Consider the following 16,225-nt stretch of genomic DNA (forward strand, 5'->3'; position numbering starts at 1 on the left):
AGAGCTGATCTACTGCAAGGAAGATTTCTGTGGTGTTCCTTTTAATGCCTTATGTAGCTTACTTGTCATTGTACTTTGAATGCCTTGCAGATGGGAGACAGGGAGAGGAGGTGGAGTCCCGCTGCAACTCGATCTTGTTAACTTTGCAGTGGCTGTTTTTTGAAAGCTTGCTTTTCAATCAAATTATGAAATATAATTGCAAAATAGGCTCTGTGCCTTGAAGTGGATTTGTGAACTTTCTCCCTCAGAGTACAAATACAGAGACATTGTGCTACATTTTATCCATGCTGAGATTGTAGATATATAACAGACTGCATGAATATTTGACAAGGTTTGTTCTATGTCACCATCGGAAATGTAGCTGAAGATAATCTTTAGCTGTCTGTCTTGCACTCAGAACTGTTTGTTTTTTTAATTAAGATCTCTATCTGAAAATCTCTCCTGCCAGATTTGGAGTTGTCACATTCGTTATCTTCGAGATCTGTGTTAACTTTCAAAACTGTTTCTCTTTCTGCAGACAGGGAAGCTGCGTTCAGCACAGATGCCAGCCTTCTCCAAGAAGTAGCCTCTTCATCCCCAGTGCCATCAGCTCCTGCTAGTATCATGGGACCAGACAGTGGCTTCCTCAGCAGCGGGCGGGTCCACGTCATCCTGTGGGGAAGCTTGGCAGCTGTAACGACACTCTTATTCCTCACCTTCATCATCTTCCTCTGCTCCAGCTGCAACAGGTATGACTCAGGAGCTTAGGAAGCAATGACATTTCTCAAGTCAAGTAATTGCATGGACCGAAATAGCTGTTCTGGTAACTAATTAGTGAGAAATACTGAGAACTTCAGTGCAGAAATAGCTAATTATCACCTTGGAGAGAGTCAATGCAAAGTAGTCATTGACGTTTTTGGAGAGCGAAGTTAATTCACACTATGCTGCCTCCTCCCTGATGCACCCGCAGGTATGTCTGTGGGTTGGCTTCTGGTAGCATTGTACCCTCAGGGCAATTTATTCCTTCTGCCTTGAGGAGGCTGATTGCAATAATGAGCTGGGAAGGGGAGCAGTGGCAGACACCTGCCCTGCTCTAAGCACCATCCGTCTCTGCCTCACTGATGAATCCCCTTGACTTATCTTGGCTTTTCTGCATTATCCTGGATATCAGCTCACACAACACACATGCAAAAATCTATCTACATTTTTGTAAGTCAGTACTAGTGTCGAAGCTTGGACAGGATGAGAGATATTGGCCTTAAGTTGTACCAAAGGAGGTTCAGGTTGGATCTTAGGAAAAAAATTCTTCTCAGAGGGGGTGGTAATGCATGGGAATGGGCTGCTCAGGGAGGTGGTGGAATCACTCACTGTCCCTGGGGGTGTTCAAGAGTGGATGTGGCACTCAGAGATGTGGTTAGTGGGCATGGGGGGATGGCCTGATGGTTGGACTTGGTAATCTCAGAGGTTTTCATGACTTCATAATAATTCCATCTATCCTATATTGTTTCTTTACACCAGCAGTAGTGCTGCTTCACGCCTAGCTGGAGAAGTGCAAAATGTGTCCTAGTGAAATAAAAGCAGAAAGGTATTGCTTTTTACACTGAAAAAGTGCAAATGTGTCAAAACCTTTTATAAACCAGAAGGCAGAGCTGATGTGGGCAGACAAAAGGGAGAAGAGGGCTGCATGGCTCAGTGTGACCTGGAAGAAGGGCAGCAGAAGTTGTCTTTTGCTCAATTCCTGCAGTCCTCAGGGTTTTGTGGGACAGGAGCAGTATTTTAGTGCTAGTCCCTGCCAAGGGAAAGTCAGCAGCCACCATCAGCCCCTCTGTCTTGCTGGGAGATGCCCTTTTATGAGAGGTCTCTCCTTTTTCCAACACACAGACATACAGCTTTCTCTTTCTAACTGATTATTTGGACTTTTGGACTGGACAGGTATTCTGAGAGAGTTTTGCGGAGAGATCTGGAAGTAAGAGTTTCCATAGACTGTTAGCAGTTGAGAAAATGAGGTGAACTGAACAGAACAAAAAATGCATAGGTGAAAAGGAAAGGAAGGTTATTTCTATGTATCTCAGTCCTGCAGACTGGTGGGTTGAATGCTGAGTTCAGCCTCTCCAAAGGGTTGGATCCTGCAGGGGTCTGTCCTGCCTTAAGAGGCTGCCTGGAGGCTGAATATACTCTTCAGGAAGCTGTACAACCATAGAAGAATCCTATTCTGGCGTAACGTATGTCCACAGTGTAAGTCTCTGTTTTACAGGAGGATTTCTTTAATGCTCACACTGCAAAACACAGTTGTGATCATCACCAGCAGTCTGACTGCTGATTGTGTCCTTGCAGTTACTGACATCCATTGCCTGAAAGTGTCTGGTGATGCTCTTTAATAAAAGATTGTGTTGCATACCTATACACAGTATCTTTTATTGCAGGTCATTGTGTAGGGCAGGTTGTTTATGCACAAATATTGTTTATGCACCGGGGAAGATTTAGATGAGATTTGAGGAAACATTTTTTTTCTGAAAGAGTGGTCAGGCACTGGAATGGCCTGCCTAGGGAGGTGGTTGAGGCACCGTCCCTAGCGCTGTTCAAGAAGCGTTTAGATGAGGTGCTAAGGGATTTGATTTAGTAGTTGGGTAGGGATAGTGATAGGAGGATGGTTGGACTAGATGATCTTGTAGGTCCTTTCCAACCTAATGTACCTATGAATCTATGAAAATACAATTATGTAAAATTTCTTCCTAGCTTGCTTTTAAAAAAATGGCTGAGGACATGGAAAGTTACACAAAATCTCATTCTAAAATATCAATCAGAAAACTTCCAAAGAACTTCAGAAACACTTTAACTGTAGTCTGTAAGATCTGGGCATGGGTGCAGACTTCCTTGCTCTGTTTCCTCGTTTCACAGTCAGGTAGAATTTTAACAGTTTCTAATGTGGGAGGTATAGTGCATTACAGATGTAAAAAGTGTCACAGATTTCATTTCATCAGTATTTTCTCATCTTTTTACTTGTCTTTTCACCTCGGGGAGGGGGGCATTATTATTTCAAGCTTGTGGTTTACATTATTTCAAAGTAAGAGCCAATAAGAAAGAAGGGAGTGGACTCTTTAGTGGGATCTTTTGTGTCAGGACAAAAGGAAATGGTGTCAAACAAAAAGAGGGGAGATTTAGGTTGGATATAAGGAAGAAGCTTTTTACAATAAGGGTAGTGAGGCACTAGGACAGGTTGCCCAGAGAAGTGGTGGATACCCCATCCCTGTAGATATTCAGGGCCAGGCTGGATGAGGCTCTGAGCACCTGATTGAGCTGTGGTGTCCTGTACGTTGCAGGGGATTTGGACTAGATGACCTTTAAAGGACCCTTTGAAGTCAAACAATTCTGTGATTCTATTTCCAAAATGGTAGAAACTTGAAATTCAATCCAGACCTTGAGTACTGCAAAGTACCCACTGAAGCAGAATTCATCTGGAAGTTCAAAGTCTCTGCTACTGTGTGATGTGTAGACTTTCTTGAACTGCTCATGCCTATTAATTGTAACTGGCATCCTGAGTAGAAGTAGGATGAATTTTGTGGGCTGCTTCTACTTCTTTAGAAGATAGACACCATTTCTTCGTGCAGTTGTAGGAACCTCACAGGTCATCCCTCATCAAAACACATTTATCAAAATTAAATTGATTATAATAATATTTTGATTACCATTAGGAACTTCTTAGTGTGATCTTACATTAAACAAGAGAAAGTTTGTGTGTGTGTTCATTGTATCTACTCAGGTTAGGAGGTTCACCACCACTCTGTCTTGCTGATGACATTATGTTGAAGCCATACCTGTCATCATCTTTAGTTACTCAGTTTGTAATAATGTTGTGAATCAGCAGCTGTGTAAATGCTATTAATGATTGGCATCTGAAGATTAGTATAATCTGTAGTAACATGTTATGCTTCTTCACTTAGGGAAAAGAAGTCCAAACACCAGAATGGAGATCATGAAAATCTGATGAGTGTGGTAAGTGTTTGTTTCTGGCAGCTTGTGTCTCCTTGGGGTTGATTTGCATCAGGCTCCTTGCAAATACTGCGGGTTGGAAAACAGATCAGGAGTTTGGAGGCTGTTGAGCATGGGAAATTTAGAAGTTTCAGGACATTAAAAGGAGGACAGCTTCAGTCAGTCTCAATAATTTGCATTTTTTGTTATCGCTCCAGATCTGCTTTCCGTTTGCTCAGGTTGCAGTGCGGGTGTGGTTTACCCATTTGTCAGCCACTATCTTCTCACTGTTTTAAGCAGTGGTGACTTCTGTTAACACGGAGCGTGGAAGGGATATCACCTTGGGTGTACTTTTAACATCTGTAAACACATCAGTAACTCTCAGAGAATAGCGTGCACGATCTGACCTTCCTGGCAATAAAACACGCAACTCAGCACTCCTGAGACCAGAACAAAATTCATTACGTATCTGTTCTTGGAAACAAGTGTTGTGCCCGTGCCTTGATGCCACCCACCTGCTCTGTGTTGCAGCCCTCTGAGAAGGAGGTGTTCAGCCACTCCATCACCAGCTCCGCCACCGAGCCGCCCCCCAGCAGCGAGCAGAACGGCGCGCTCAGCAATGGTGACGGTGAGCAGCGCCTCTCCGGTGGGCAGGGTGGACGCCGGGTGCAGTGCCCAAGCAAGCTGTGCTCCAGAACGTCTGTAATTTGTAATCACGTCTTAGCTTTCCAGCCATCAGCTTTCCTTGGGTGCAGTCCTGTTGTTTGCCCCAGTACCCTTTGTTTCCCTCTGTTCCCCCTGGAGATCTGGCACCAGCTTGCCTGCTGCAGGTGCAGGTAGAACCAGACACCATACACAGCTGCTCCATTCCATCCCAGCCAGCTGTGGAGCTGGGATGAGACCAGAGGCACGGCTGCAGCTTGGAGCTTCAGAAGTGCTCCCCATGTCTGTTGAAGTATTTCAGGTCCCCTCCTTCAGGGACTGCAGCTTTGGGTCATGGACCCGTGCTGCATGAGGCTGACACTTGTGTTTTTGTGTTTTAGGAAACAAATACAGTTCCTTTTCCTCTCATTCTCCGTTTTGCTGAGCACTCAAAAAGTTTCACGCTCATTGGAAGTCACGTATCACTGGAAAATACTTTGCTCAGCTGTGCCTAAAAATAAATGTGCTCTGGTTGAGTGCTGCTGAGAGCCAGTGGCTCACTGCGGCACTGGCACCTGTCCCTTGCAGCTCATGGTGAAGCTGGACAGTAAGATTTCCTAGAGACAAATAACCAAAGGAGTTTCTAAACAATGCCTTTGCATTTCGCTGCAGTTCCCATACATTGACTTGTTGCTTTATTTACATCGCCCAGTGGCTCTCTGTGCAGAGCAAAGCCCCATATGCAGGGAAGTATTCCTGTCTGCCAGCAGTCCCCACACATCCAGCTGTCAGAAGATGCACTAAAGGTGTGCTGTCAGCTGTCAGGCACATTCTAGACTGTCTGATGTGCACAGCAACCCTTTCACCTAACAGAAACCGATTTGCTCTATTTTTTTTACGCTTTATATATCCTTTTTATTAATAATTCTTTCTAATGCTCTTTCTGAGAAGAGCTATTAGAGCAGCACCATCAAACATGTTATTTTTTCTTTTGCCCAGCCTGCCAGCGTTGTGTTGGTGACTGCTTATCTACACCAAACCTACAGAACACAGATAGCCCTGAGGGCCAGATGGGCAAAATGTGCTCCAGTTTCTCCAGTCTGGTTCCTGCTGTTCCTCAGGAAGTCTGCAGAGAGCATGGGGGGTGAACAGGACACCTTGCATGTGTCTGACTCCTCCCCAGGTGTGTGCAGGAGGCAGGTGAATGGAGGAGGATGTTTGCATTCCTACGTTTCCCGTTCATGTCGCAGTTACTCACACCTTAATGTTCTTTCCTGGGTTCTGCTGTCAGATTATGGCTCCCAGGGGCTGTGTGAGAGAGCATGCCCAGAGCATGAGGTGAAGAAATGTACTTGTCAGCCACCAAATCAATGGCACTGATTGCTTTGGCAGCGCTTGGTGTCATAATGTCAAACACTCTAAAGGAAAAGGAAGAGAATGACATAGGAACTGTACTTTAAAGCTATCCAGAAGTGATTCTTGAGAGAAACAGCATCACATAAAGTAACATACCCTGTTCTTTCTGAAATGTGCTTGTATGTGCATGTATATGTATACAGCCCTGAATGCAGGCAGACGTCTTATGTGAGCACTGTAGGATGAGAAGCCCCATGAATTTCAGTCCTCAGTGCCCTGTTTGTGACAGACATGTGGCCCACTTCTGTGACTTCAACACATTCTACCAACACTTCTAAAGTCTAATCTCTTTTGTGCATATGGCTGGCTCGTTAGTAGATTGTCAGCCTACATTCTGTGCTGCAAGACTAGGACAAGTATGGCACAGCCTTCTGATAAGGAGCTCTGGATGTTGGGAGCTGTGAGGCTGCCTTCAGCAAGGCTGAGTGAGGCATGGGTCAGATGGGAATTTGGCCAGCGTGTTAAACAAGGTGAGGCTAAGCAGGGAGAAAGCAGCAAAAAAGCATGGGCTTTTTTGACTGCCAAATAAGAAAGTGGAAAGAGGAAAATCTCTTCGGGATTGCAATTGGTTTGAGGCCTCCTGCCAGTGTTCCCGTTGGAGACTGATTCTGATAAACTGAAAGCGTGATGACTTTTTCAGGCATTGTTGTCATTTATCCTTTTTGATGAGAGAGAAAAGGGAAGTAATGTGGAGAGTACCAAACCTCATTTGCCTTTCTTAGTCATGCAGTTGTTTTAAATGCTTTTTCAATCATTTCCTGTAGTGCTCTCAGAGGACAGTACAACTGCCTGCATCCAGCCTTACGAAGAAGTACAAACATCTATCTCTGATCTGCTAGAACAAGATAGTCTTGGGAAATCCTTAAAATGTCACCAGAGCCGGGAACTACCCAGTATTCCCCCTAACAATACCATGGAGACCATCATCTCAGCTGGAAATGCCGAAAATGATCACGGTCTTGGAATGGAAGGGCCTTACGAAGTCTTGAAGGACAGCTCCTCTCAAGAGAACATAGTTGAAGACTGCTTGTATGAGACTGTGAAGGAAATCAAAGATGTTGGAGCAGCAGCCAGCATGGAAAGAAGCTGCAGCAGAAAGTCAACAGCTTCAGTGATGGTTGCTGAAGGTCGGGATCAGAGTGCCGAGTGCAGAATTGAATCAGCAGAATATGCATCTGTTGACCGAAATAAAAAAAGTCGCCAAAGTGCCAATTCAGAAAGCCCTCTTGACAACACACCAGATGGAGAGGATGAGCTTCCCCCTCCAGTACCTATGAAACTTCTGGATGAAAATGAGAATGTGCAAGAGAACAACGTGGAAGAAGGAGAAGGGACAGAAGGAGCAAGTAGACCGGAGAAGGTAAATACTACTAGATAGCAGCTAGAGAACGTACAGGGCAGAGGAATTTCTTTCGCAAATATAAAACAATGCCAGGAAATAAAACAGCACTCAAAGTGATGCAGGACTAAAATAAGGAAAATGCACAGTACAGCTTCTGCATTAAAGGCATATATTTGTTTTAGAGGAACGTATATGTAGGATCCTTGCAGCACGCTTTTCATAAAGCCTTCCCCAAATATTATCTAGATATTACACAGAAAGCCTCTGCCTCATTATTTAACAGTATTATATTTGTGGGTGATATTACAGTAGGTATGCAGTGCCTTTGTTAGTGGCTGGATATTGGTCAGACTCTCAGCCTTGTTTTTTTCTAGTTAAAAGCTAGAACTGCAGAAAGGAGAGCGAGTCCTTTTTGGTAGATGCTGTGGCTTTAGATGTGCCTGTTTTGTTGGGGCACATCAGCCTTGCTGTGTGACTGCTGTGTATCACCTCAGTGCCACTCGTCTAGTCTCCTTTTGTATGAAATGACAGGGACAGAAAAAGAGGGGAAGAGGGATTGCAGTTGAAGACTTTTAAAATGTAAAATCTGCTTTTGATCTTGGCACTGCTATTGCTGTGTACAAAGGATCACAGGAGAGAAGTGCTATATTAAATATCTCCATTAAGTCAGCCATAAAAACTGCAGAAACCCTATAAACCTATAGATTTTGTACCTGTCAAGTTCTGTTTGTCACGCATAAACAGAGCAAGGAATTTTTACCTCAGACAAAAGTTACATTCTCTCAGCAAAAAACAGTTATTTTAGCAGGGAGTCTGATCCTGATAAGCCTTTCCAAAAATCCTTAAGAGTCGATGTGATATTTCAATGTAATTATTTACCTGAAAAATGATAGGAGAGCTGAGGTGTTACTACTTGCTTCTGGTTGTCCTTGTGTTTGATGTGCCTTAGTAATCCAGGCAGAGGGCAGAAAAATACCTGTTAAATACATGTTATAGTGCCCCTATCCCTGGAAGCATTCAAGGCCAGGCTGCGTGGGGCTGTGAGCAGCCCGGTGTGGAGGGAGGCGTCCCTGCCTGCAGCAGGGGCTGGAACTAGGTGATCTTAAAGGCCCCTTCCAACCCAAACCATTCTGTGATTGTTCGATTCTGAGTTTAACTGTATAATGTATAGAGCCTAGGAGAGCCAGTGTGAATACAGAGAAGACTCAAGATCTGAATATTGTTCATCCAGACTCTTCAGTGCACGTTCTTACAAATAACAAACTCATTGAGTAGTAAATTAATATAGCGTGTTGCTCATAATCCACCAACACACCCCTCTGCCAAATTCGACCTGTATGTAATTTCTAATTAATATTTTAGAGAAACGGCTCTCAGAACCTGTGACATTTTCCTTTCTGGCTGTGAAAAGTTTCCAAAAAATCGTTGTATTTCCCCATCAGTGGTACAAAGGAAGCATGCTTGCTGCTTGGGAGCTCCCAGCACACCGCGTATACAATATCAGTGTCTGCAAAGGCTGGGAATTGATTAAAATGGTTCAGGTTTTGAAGGATTAATCAAGAGATGGCACATGCAGTTCCCTAAGTGCCAGAAAAAAAGGTGTTTGTCTAATTAAAATTTATTCAGAGCTAATGTCATCCTGAGTTAAGCCTTGGCAGCATCAGCTCATTGGCGAGCCCTCTGCTAGGTGCATGCATTATGCATCGAGGCGTGTGCCTGTCCTGTCCTTGAGAGCTACAGCTGCAGCAGAGTTGGAAATGGTAATTGATTGAATATATAAATGTCATTATTGTTGGCATTGTATGTGGAGGTGAGCGCGGGAGTGTTTTTCTGTTGTGGTGATGATAATTTTTCCCTCTCTTCCGCTTCTTCAAGCGATGTGCTGCAATGCCCGTGTTCTCTGATGTGGCAACCAAGAACAAGATGTTTATGGAAATAAGCTTTATGTTTGTGATTACTTTAGTTAGATGGACTGCATGGGTGTCTCTTCTTTATGGTTGGACTGGATCATGGGCACCCAACCGTTGGGTTTGCTTGGTCTGCACTGAGTGAAAAGGAATTGTGTTGAGCTGCATATACATAGGGTGCAGCAGAAGCAATGCCTCCTGTTCATTTCCATGGAAACTACAACAGCTACAGAGAGCACAATAACACTGTTTGATAAAGCAGATTCTTATCTACAAAATTATTTTTCCCCATAGTCATTGCCATTAGCTGTCCATTTTCACCAGTGATGAACAAGAGCCTGCATGCTGTGCTTGTGAAAATCAGCAGAGGTTACCCACTGCTGTCACCACCACTGAAGCTCATTGCCTCCCTGTGCTCACAGCCTTGGTCACTATGTTCAGTGAGCATCAATGAATGTCAGCGGGGGCAACTTTTTCCACGTGGAGGTATTCAGTGCCACACCTTTGTTTAATCCACCCTTCCATGTCAGACACCATTGTGTCAGAGTGCCCCTCTGTTGCCATCTGTCTCACAGCAACAACATGGAATGGAATATTGGTGGGAAGGTTCAACCTCTGCTGCCATGCTACCAACATCCACCTCTGACATTGTGGGCCAACAGAATAACGTAGGAGGCATTACTTTTGGAGTAGCCCTCATAATATAGTTAATGTATATAGAGTAATGAAACATTTTAATTTTCAGTGGTTTATTTTTTGTTTTTGTTTTTTTTAATTGAAACAAAAAAATAGAGCAACAACAAACTAGTGGGATATGTGACCTCATTCTTGTGAAACTTAGGTATCAGTATCTGGTTTGATGGTGGTGGCTGCACTTCTTCCTGAGTTGTCAAAGTGTTCGTCAGAGATTTGTGATGAAATTTGACTCTTCCTGTGCTTCATCCTTGAAAAGAGTTGTTCACAAATGTATGTCCTACACAAAAGTGATGACACCAAGCAGGTGTGACTGTGAAGGGAGGGATATTTCTTTCTGGTGAGAGAGGTCTTATAAAAGTCCGGTGAAGAGACATGATCAAGTTTTCGATTGCAAATCTGTACATTCCATTTGCTCAGGTTTCAGCCCAGATGGGGCCAACAGCACACCGATGTTGGGTTGGTGCTGAGGGGCATGGAAAGAGTGACTAGTCATTCTCTGACTTGGTTGTTGGCTGTGACTCAGACAATACAGAAGATTTTGATGAAGGAAAGCAAATTCAGTAGCACAATGTCTCTTACGGGCCTTTGTGAGCTGGAAAAACTTGGGTGTAGTTCTTCTAATCTGGAGGGGCAGAATAGTTTTTGTATAGTTTTTCTGTAATTTTTTATGCAGAAAAGGCAGCACAGATCTTTTTCAGCCAAGTCTCTCCAGAGTGAGCCAACACAGGAAGAGTGGTAGAAGTGCCCTGTGTGTGCATTTGGCTGCTGCCCATCTGATTTCAGACCAGCACAGCATGAGGATGGGCGAAGCATCTCTTGCTAGTGCACCGGAGGAGAATGGTGTCCTTGTTCCGGTGCATCAGTCAGGAGCATAGCCAAGCCAGAGAGCAAAAAAAATCCAGCTCTGTCGAGGAACTAAAGGAAAGTGGAAAGAAAAGAAGGATGTGTTCTGTTTGGATTGAGGTTTCAAATGTGATTTATAATATTGCTAGGTACAAACTGTTTAGGAGCGAGTATTTTTTTCAGCTTCCGATGTGATGTCCTTCACGACCAGTGTCACAGGTTCTGTGCTCAGAGGAAAGGATGCTGCATAGTGAGAAAACAAGAGCAGAGCTGTCAGCACGTGGGGGTATTTCTCAGGACTGGAGTGGGAAACTGCAGAGGTGCCCACAGATGCTCTGGTTAGAGAAAATGTCTTCACTGCTGAATTTTGCTCGCACGCATTTGCTTTAATGGATGACAGTGATAATATTCACCTACTCCTCGAGACAAAAAACATCCAACAAGTAAGAAAGAATAAGCCAAGCTTCTGCCAAAATGCATTTGAACTTCTATTCTTCGTTTTATCGGTGAGTTAACAAACCCCAGGTAAAGGAGCAGGTCTGCCAGCCAGCTGGTCAACAGGAGCCCCAGGGGTGGGGGTGGACTTCAGAGTCTTCATCAGACCCATGTCCAGGGTTTGAAGCTTGGAATTAATCAGAAGTAAAAGCACCAAGAAAGGTGGAAGTAGGAAGGGATCTGCTGTAAGGAGCCTCAAAGGGAAAAAGTCTTGTGTGACTCGTATGTTTCTGGATGCAGTATTTCACTGACCATGCTAAAAAGATGGATCTCTGTTTCTCCATCTTGGCTGGCACTGGAAGGCATCTGATATTTTAGGTGGAGAATTTGCATAAAACTCCAAAACGTGGCCCGTTGCAATTAGTGCTGAAGGCTTCCTGCCAGTCACCGTGAGCAGGAGGTCTGCCAAGTCTTTGTGCTGTGGTGGGGAGGAATCCCATCTCTGCTGGGAGGTGGCCAGGGTCACGATTGCTATAAAGATCATCGAACATTTCTGTAATGGCCAGATGGTATTCCCCAATGTTTCTGCATTACATTTTGGATGCGTGAAGTTAACACAAAGCCCTCCTTTTTTAGCTCAGTTGGGCACATGAGCTGGACCAGGCAGACCTCAGAGAACGTAGCTTCCCCTTTCAGGCTGAGTTGAAGCAGGTTATCTCCACATATGTAGCTTTGAGGCCAGGGGCACTTCTGAGCATCAGCTGCATGGCATGGTGGAGGGGGTATGGCTGCACTGTGGTGCTTCCAGACCTGCTGAAGGAAGAGCACTTGCCATGAGGAAGGCACCAGTTCTGTGTAGTACTGTATGGTATCGTATGGTTTTGTATTCTAGAAACACACCTGAAGATTTACCGTAGCTCACTTCTAATTGCTCAGAAGCCTTTGCAGACTCTTCCTTGCTTCACTGGAAGTCCAAAGGCAGGGATACAGCACAGCAGAGTTTGTTTTAAGCGTTATATTATATTTGCCCTCTTCAGGTCAGCACAAGAGCAGATACATTAAAAAGCTCTACTAACCTCAGGGCTGTTATCTCCAGAGATGTACACTGGAAATTAGCTCCGTGAAATGGAACTAGTGAGCAAATGACCATAAAATACAATGTATTGATTGTCGTGCAAGGGTTTTATTGTAGGTATCACACTGTTGACTGGTAATGAGCCTTTTTTTTCTTTCTTTCTTCTTTTTTTTTTTTTACAGAGGCTTAGTTCGATGTCTTACAAGTCTCGAGAGGAAGATCCATCTCTTACAGAAGACGAAGTAGGTTTCTTGTATAAAATTCAATAATGAGCTAGAGACCTTTTTTTCAGGCAGAAATTAGCATGAGCTCTGCATGATTAAGCAAAATCTGAGGTGAAAATTGTCTAAAGGGAAAACGAGAGCCCAGGGCTTTCTGTACAGAGTTTGCACTGCCTCATTCCTGAGATCAGAAGCATTATAGCGTATGGATTTATCAGGCTGATAGGTTGAAAGAAAGAATCAGAAAATAATATGGGGCCCAGCTAGCTGATGGTTAGGGCAGCTCTTTGGTTTGGACACCGAGCTTGGAACATGCTTCCCCTTTTCCTTTGCAAAGCGTTTGGGGCTCTGAAGCACATAAATTATTATTTTAAATGTATATTAGTTATATTTTATATATTGAGGAGATTGGGCGAGCTGGGTGAGCTGGTACTTGCTGCTCGGGAGGCACCCCCGGACAGGGATGAGCACACTGCTCCTTCTGGGCTCATGCAGTTCACTGCTGAAAAAGGGATGAAATACAAACAGGCAGAAGAAAACTGTTTTGAGTTTGATTGACTAGCTGCTACCGTTAACATAAAAGAGGAAAGACTGGAGATCATCCTTCTCCTGAATGCCAGCATCTGAAGCTGATCATCCCTCATTTAGCCCAGGTTGGTTCCAGGATCATAGCAGAGCTCACAAAGCCAGTCTTTTTTATCAGATTCGCCTTCATTTTTGGAAGGAATCACTGCACAAACACACGCAAGATGAGCAGTTTTGTAAGAAAGGATATGTTTCTGTTGGCAGGTCTAAGTCTGTAGTCATCATCCTGGTGGTGGGAGGGGTCAGACTGGCACACAAGCTTTACGCCATGTGTAAGCTCTCAGCGGGTGTCTCCTTTTCCCAGATCTCAGCCATGTACTCCTCAGTGAGCAAGCCGGCACAGGCCATCCGGGCGATGGATTCTCCTTACACCTGTATTCAAGAAATTGCATCTCAGAGGTCCCCGTCTGTTTGCAGCGGCCTCTATGCAAGCGTGAAGGACTTTGAGAACACCCTCAGTGCTACCGCTGTGCCTCAGTCAGGCGGGCCCAACGGGGAGCTGGAGCCCGACTACGAAGCTATCCAGGCAGTGAGCCAGGATGAAGACAGGACCTTGTCTGTGCCTCACACAAACCACACTGCTCTGTCGGGAGAGAGTGACTATGAGAGCATAGGGGACTTGCAGCACCACAGGGACATCACCAGACTTTAACTACTCCAGCAGCTGGGTTTCAGCCTTTGTCTTGTCTGCTGGTGGAGCGTGCGAAACAAGGAGAGGGAAGCGCTTCTTGTTTTGAGAAACAAAGCTAGGTGCAGAACAGAAGGTGTGAAGAAGCCACGTCTGATTCAAGCCAGTGGGTGATACCCAGGAGTGATACTGGGTGGTGGATGGAAGCTCACAGGAAGGTTAATTTTATTGTTAGCTTTTTATTGTTAGTTCCTAGATGGCCAGAATTAAGGAAGGAGTGTTGTGTTTGTCATCCTGATAAGGTTACTTACCAAAAAGACGCCTTCACACAAAGCTAGCTTTCCACTTTAGAAGATTATTTTATGTTAGTTGCTTTGGTGTGTTTTTCAAGAATCATTTTTCACCCAAGTTGAGGAATCCACTTGAGCAGTTCGCAGACAGCCATGCCTCAGTCAGACAGACTTTGAGGGCTGGGACGGTGTGCTGATGACTGCTGGGGGGCTCTCATTCAGCCTGGTAGGACAGTGAGGGCTGAGATGGGGTCAGAATGTCGCTATTCCCATTCCCATGTCAGTGCAACACACAACAGTTACTTCACATCACAAGGGACATAATGCAAATGTACTTTAATTAAATCTGTAGAATTTTTTTCTTTTTTTTTTCACATCAGGGGCTGTAGGATGTGACTTGCAGTATTTGAGATGTGTAATGGTGTTTCTAGGGTTTTCCATTTAATTACCTGTGAAATACTGCTTCAGAATGGCAAATGGCACCCTTTGCATTCTCGCTGTGCCCCCATTCCCCATGCAGACATGTACCTGCACGTACACATGCAGGACATGGGTCATGTTGCAAAAGGTTGTACAAATGAATGTGTTACCACAATGTTTAGTCTCATCTTAATAGTGTTGAGTCATCTTTTGAAGAATTCTGCCCTTTTTTTAAGACTTAAAGTATTTTAATGTGTTTGAGTAGTGCATTATATAGGAAAATTTCTGTTCTGTGTTGAGTGGATGATATTTTTCATTTTTGCAACACATTTTCATCTGCAAAGCTTTTGTAGGTTATCTTACTGCTTTATCTAACCAGAGGAATCCCACTCTTAGTTTTTGTTGTTGTTGTTTTGTATCTTTTTTCCTATTTTAGAAGTATGTAAAAGAACAAATCCGTGGTTTTTTTTTTAATCTTCGTAAGCAGGCTTGTGGAGCATGCCTTGCTGTTTTTAAGCATAAAATAATGGAGTCTGTGTAAAAGAACACTGACAGAAGGCCAAAAAAAAAAAAAAGAAAAAAAAGGCAGGAGAGTGTATTTAGTGTGGGTTAGCCACTGGTCATCCTTGTTCCTCAGCTGGAAGGAGCAGGAGAGTCAGAACTGGTGGCACCAAGAACTTCTTGGGGCTCTGACAAGCAGATGGAAAGCCGCTGTCTTTCCAGAGATACGAAGTTACTCTGTTACTGTTGAAAACAAAGTACAGTGCTTAGATGCAGTAAGCAGGTACTGGACTGATACTCTTGTTTTCTTCAAGGATTGTACAGTGAAAGGTACAGTTATCCAAGAGTAGCACAACGGTAGCGAGTGCGCATTATATTATATGCATTTGTACACAGTTACGTGTGCGTTTGTGCGTGTGTCCCTGTGTATACACACATGCACATGTGCTTTGTAAACAGGCATAAACTGTGGTCCCAACTTGCTGGCCTTCACCTAACATTCACATAGGTACTATTGGCATGTGCTTGAAGGGCAGTTTATTTTAATGCAAGATAAGCAGAACGTAAACTGGGATTGGCTCATTCTGTATCAGCCTAGCGTGGGTTTAGTGAGGGTTCAGTTGGTACTGAGGTTTGATGCATGAGACTGAGTCCTTCTCAGACCACTGGCCAATGTGCAGTGCTTGGTACTATAAAGGGCAAACAGCTCTGGGGACACATGCTTCCTAGAAATAAGCTTATAACTTGAGGTGCAGTGGTTATGGACACAGGCTGTAATGAGCATGGCTTTGAGGAGCAGTGCACTCGGATACTCATGGAGGAATGCAGACATCATGGAGCCCGACCTCGTGCACAGTGAGGTGACATGCATGGACCGGGCTCCTCTTTGGGGAGAGGCCATCCAGCCCAGTCTGCATCCGCCTTGTTCTTGGTTGTGCTGCTATGCTTCCACAGCTGCAGCCTATGCTTCTGCCTCGCTGCAGTGCTTTTTAAAGCTGACTTTGGTCTTCCTTTCCTGTCAACGTTCCCTTGAATGTGAATTCACAAATTTCACCTTGACTGTTCTCTCCTTCTGCTTCACACTGTTCAAGGCCAAAGAGAAAATGCCTCACATTTCAGAAGATCTATGCTGAGTTTGAAGACTCTGGAGACTTAGCTACATGTTTGCTCTTTGCTTTATGCCCTCTGCATGTTGTCCTCCATCTGACACCTGCAGCATAGTGGGAGCTGTACCCCACTCCTGAGGTTCCCCCACTCATCTCAGGATGCAGTTATC

General features: G+C 44.3%; 1 protein-coding gene across 4 annotated transcripts in view; it reads left to right on the plus strand.

Annotated features, from left to right (window-relative positions):
* Positions 1 to 15,687, plus strand: part of PAG1 (phosphoprotein membrane anchor with glycosphingolipid microdomains 1) — a 97,049-nt gene extending 81,362 nt beyond the window's left edge. For all 4 annotated transcript variants that reach the window (XM_065752545.1, XM_065752546.1, XM_065752544.1 and 1 more), the window contains 6 exons: positions 518 to 728; positions 3,921 to 3,972; positions 4,480 to 4,576; positions 6,771 to 7,366; positions 12,487 to 12,546; positions 13,415 to 15,687. In XM_065752545.1, the coding sequence (XP_065608617.1) occupies positions 604 to 728; positions 3,921 to 3,972; positions 4,480 to 4,576; positions 6,771 to 7,366; positions 12,487 to 12,546; positions 13,415 to 13,762 (1,278 nt within the window). In that variant the 5' untranslated portion in view covers positions 518 to 603 and the 3' untranslated portion in view covers positions 13,763 to 15,687. The remainder of the gene's footprint in view (positions 1 to 517; positions 729 to 3,920; positions 3,973 to 4,479; positions 4,577 to 6,770; positions 7,367 to 12,486; positions 12,547 to 13,414) is intronic.
* The last annotated feature ends 538 nt before the right edge of the window (positions 15,688 to 16,225 follow it).

This window comes from Cyrtonyx montezumae, unplaced genomic scaffold (assembly GCF_038088225.1).
Source record: "Cyrtonyx montezumae isolate F1298 unplaced genomic scaffold, pur_monq_1.0 scaffold_8, whole genome shotgun sequence".
NCBI lineage: Eukaryota > Metazoa > Chordata > Aves > Galliformes > Odontophoridae > Cyrtonyx > Cyrtonyx montezumae.